Genomic DNA, 1,698 nt, shown 5'->3' with positions numbered 1-1,698 from the left:
TAAAAGCAATTTGGACTCACGGAGGTCTTCTTAGCACACAAGAAGCTATTTGGAAAGGTGTACCAATAATCTCAATGCCTTTCTTTATGGATCAAAAGCCCAATACACAATTATTAGTGGCTAAAGGCGTTGGCATATATTTGAACATCAAAACTTTGTCCACTCAGATTATATTACATGCAGTTGAAGAAATAATTTACAATGAAAGGTATCATCAATTATGTTTTAATATTATAATTATTATTCAAGCACTATAAATAATATAATAATTTTAAATAATGTCTAAATTAATATAAAAATTGATTTAAAATGCTTGTGAAAACATTTGCCTAAAACATATTATAAAATTTGTTTTTTATGTTTATGTGTCTATTCATCTTTATCTTTAATTAAGATGCGCTACAGTTTGTGTTGTATTACTTTATTAATAGTTAAATATTTTTAATGCAGTTATGCGAGAAACATGAAACGATTATCTGATGAATTCAGAGATCGGCCGTTGCCGCCATTAGATTTAGCTATTTGGAGCATTGAATACGTTGTCCGTCATCCAAATGGAAGTTTAGTAACGCCACTTAGATCTCAGAGTTGGATAGAACAGAATTTAATTGATGTCTATGCATTTTTGTTCTTTATTCTCATCATAATATTATTAAGTATATACTTTACAATAAGAATACTTATTAATTTATATTGTAATCGTACATCTAAATTGGGTAAAAACAAACAGGCATAATATCAATAGATATTGCATGTAGTTATTACATATATGTATATTATGTAATATTAATTACATAGTAATATTATTGCAATTAGAAATAATATATTAATCTAAAAAAGTAAATTTTTTTATACAAATATAGAAAATGTAGTATTAATTGTATAAATATCGTAATTGATATTATTTTGTTTTGTATACAATAGGAAAAATTGATTAATGTTAGTAAATTAAATATTTAATCGACGTTTATATTGTTTTATTCTTTAGTCTTATTATAATATTGTTAAGTATATTCTTGCAATAAAGATATTAATTTATATTAATTATAATCATATACTATATACTGTAACTAGATTATACGCAATGGTAAACGGGTATAAGCATAGAGGCGTAAGCCGCAGAAATTAACATTGCAGTTGTTGCATGTAATCTAACAATAAAATTAATGTATAATTATTGGAAATATAGCCCTAATTGCATGGATATTGTAATTGATAATAAGTTAATTATTTTACAATCAATTTTTAAATATTACAAATTTTTAAATATTACAATGAATTTTAAAATAAATCAATATAATGATACGTATTAAAAAAACGTAAATATTTTTGTGAATAAAAACTTTTCTTTTGTATTAAAAATGCTAATATTTGTAAAAAATTTTTGAAAAAAGAAATTTATATACATATATATGTATATATACAGGGTGTCTCGTACTCAATGGTACAGCGCTTGTGGACAGGTAGTGTGATCCAAACTGAACAAAAATGTCCTGTACCATTTTACGATCTTCGCAATAGTTACCGAGATACTAATCATCAAAAAAAAATTTACGCCAAGTATATACAAATGTATAGTACATTAGGTACATCTTATCTAAACCAAAAATATTATTTTAACAAATAAAAGTTGCCCAAAAACAAATATGAAATCATACAAATTGCCAAATATTTGATTAGACATAGAGACAAAAATAT

At 24.3% G+C, this 1,698-nt stretch overlaps 1 protein-coding gene across 1 annotated transcript; it reads left to right on the top strand.

Moving 5' to 3' along the window:
- Positions 1-6: 6 nt before the first annotated feature.
- LOC105460260 (UDP-glucuronosyltransferase 1-5-like) lies at positions 7-746 on the top strand. Its single transcript, XM_011706697.1, has 2 exons — positions 7-208; positions 451-746. The coding sequence occupies exons 1-2, from the start codon at positions 75-77 to the stop codon at positions 734-736; spliced, it is 420 nt and encodes a 139-aa protein (XP_011704999.1). The 5' UTR covers positions 7-74; the 3' UTR covers positions 737-746.
- The last annotated feature ends 952 nt before the right edge of the window (positions 747-1,698 follow it).

Source organism: Wasmannia auropunctata, unplaced genomic scaffold, assembly GCF_000956235.1.
Source record: "Wasmannia auropunctata unplaced genomic scaffold, wasmannia.A_1.0 LD325715.1, whole genome shotgun sequence".
Classification (NCBI taxonomy): Eukaryota; Metazoa; Arthropoda; class Insecta; order Hymenoptera; family Formicidae; genus Wasmannia; species Wasmannia auropunctata.
Note: the sequence above shows the minus strand (reverse complement) of the source record. Positions and strands in the feature narration are given on the sequence as shown.

Coding starts and splice junctions, on each gene's coding strand:
- LOC105460260 (XM_011706697.1), top strand. CDS start 75: ATGCCTTTCTTTATGGATCAAAAGCCCAATACACAATTATTAGTGGCT. Junction 209..450: donor GAAATAATTTACAATGAAAG/GTATCATCAATT, acceptor TTTTTAATGCAG/TTATGCGAGAAACATGAAAC.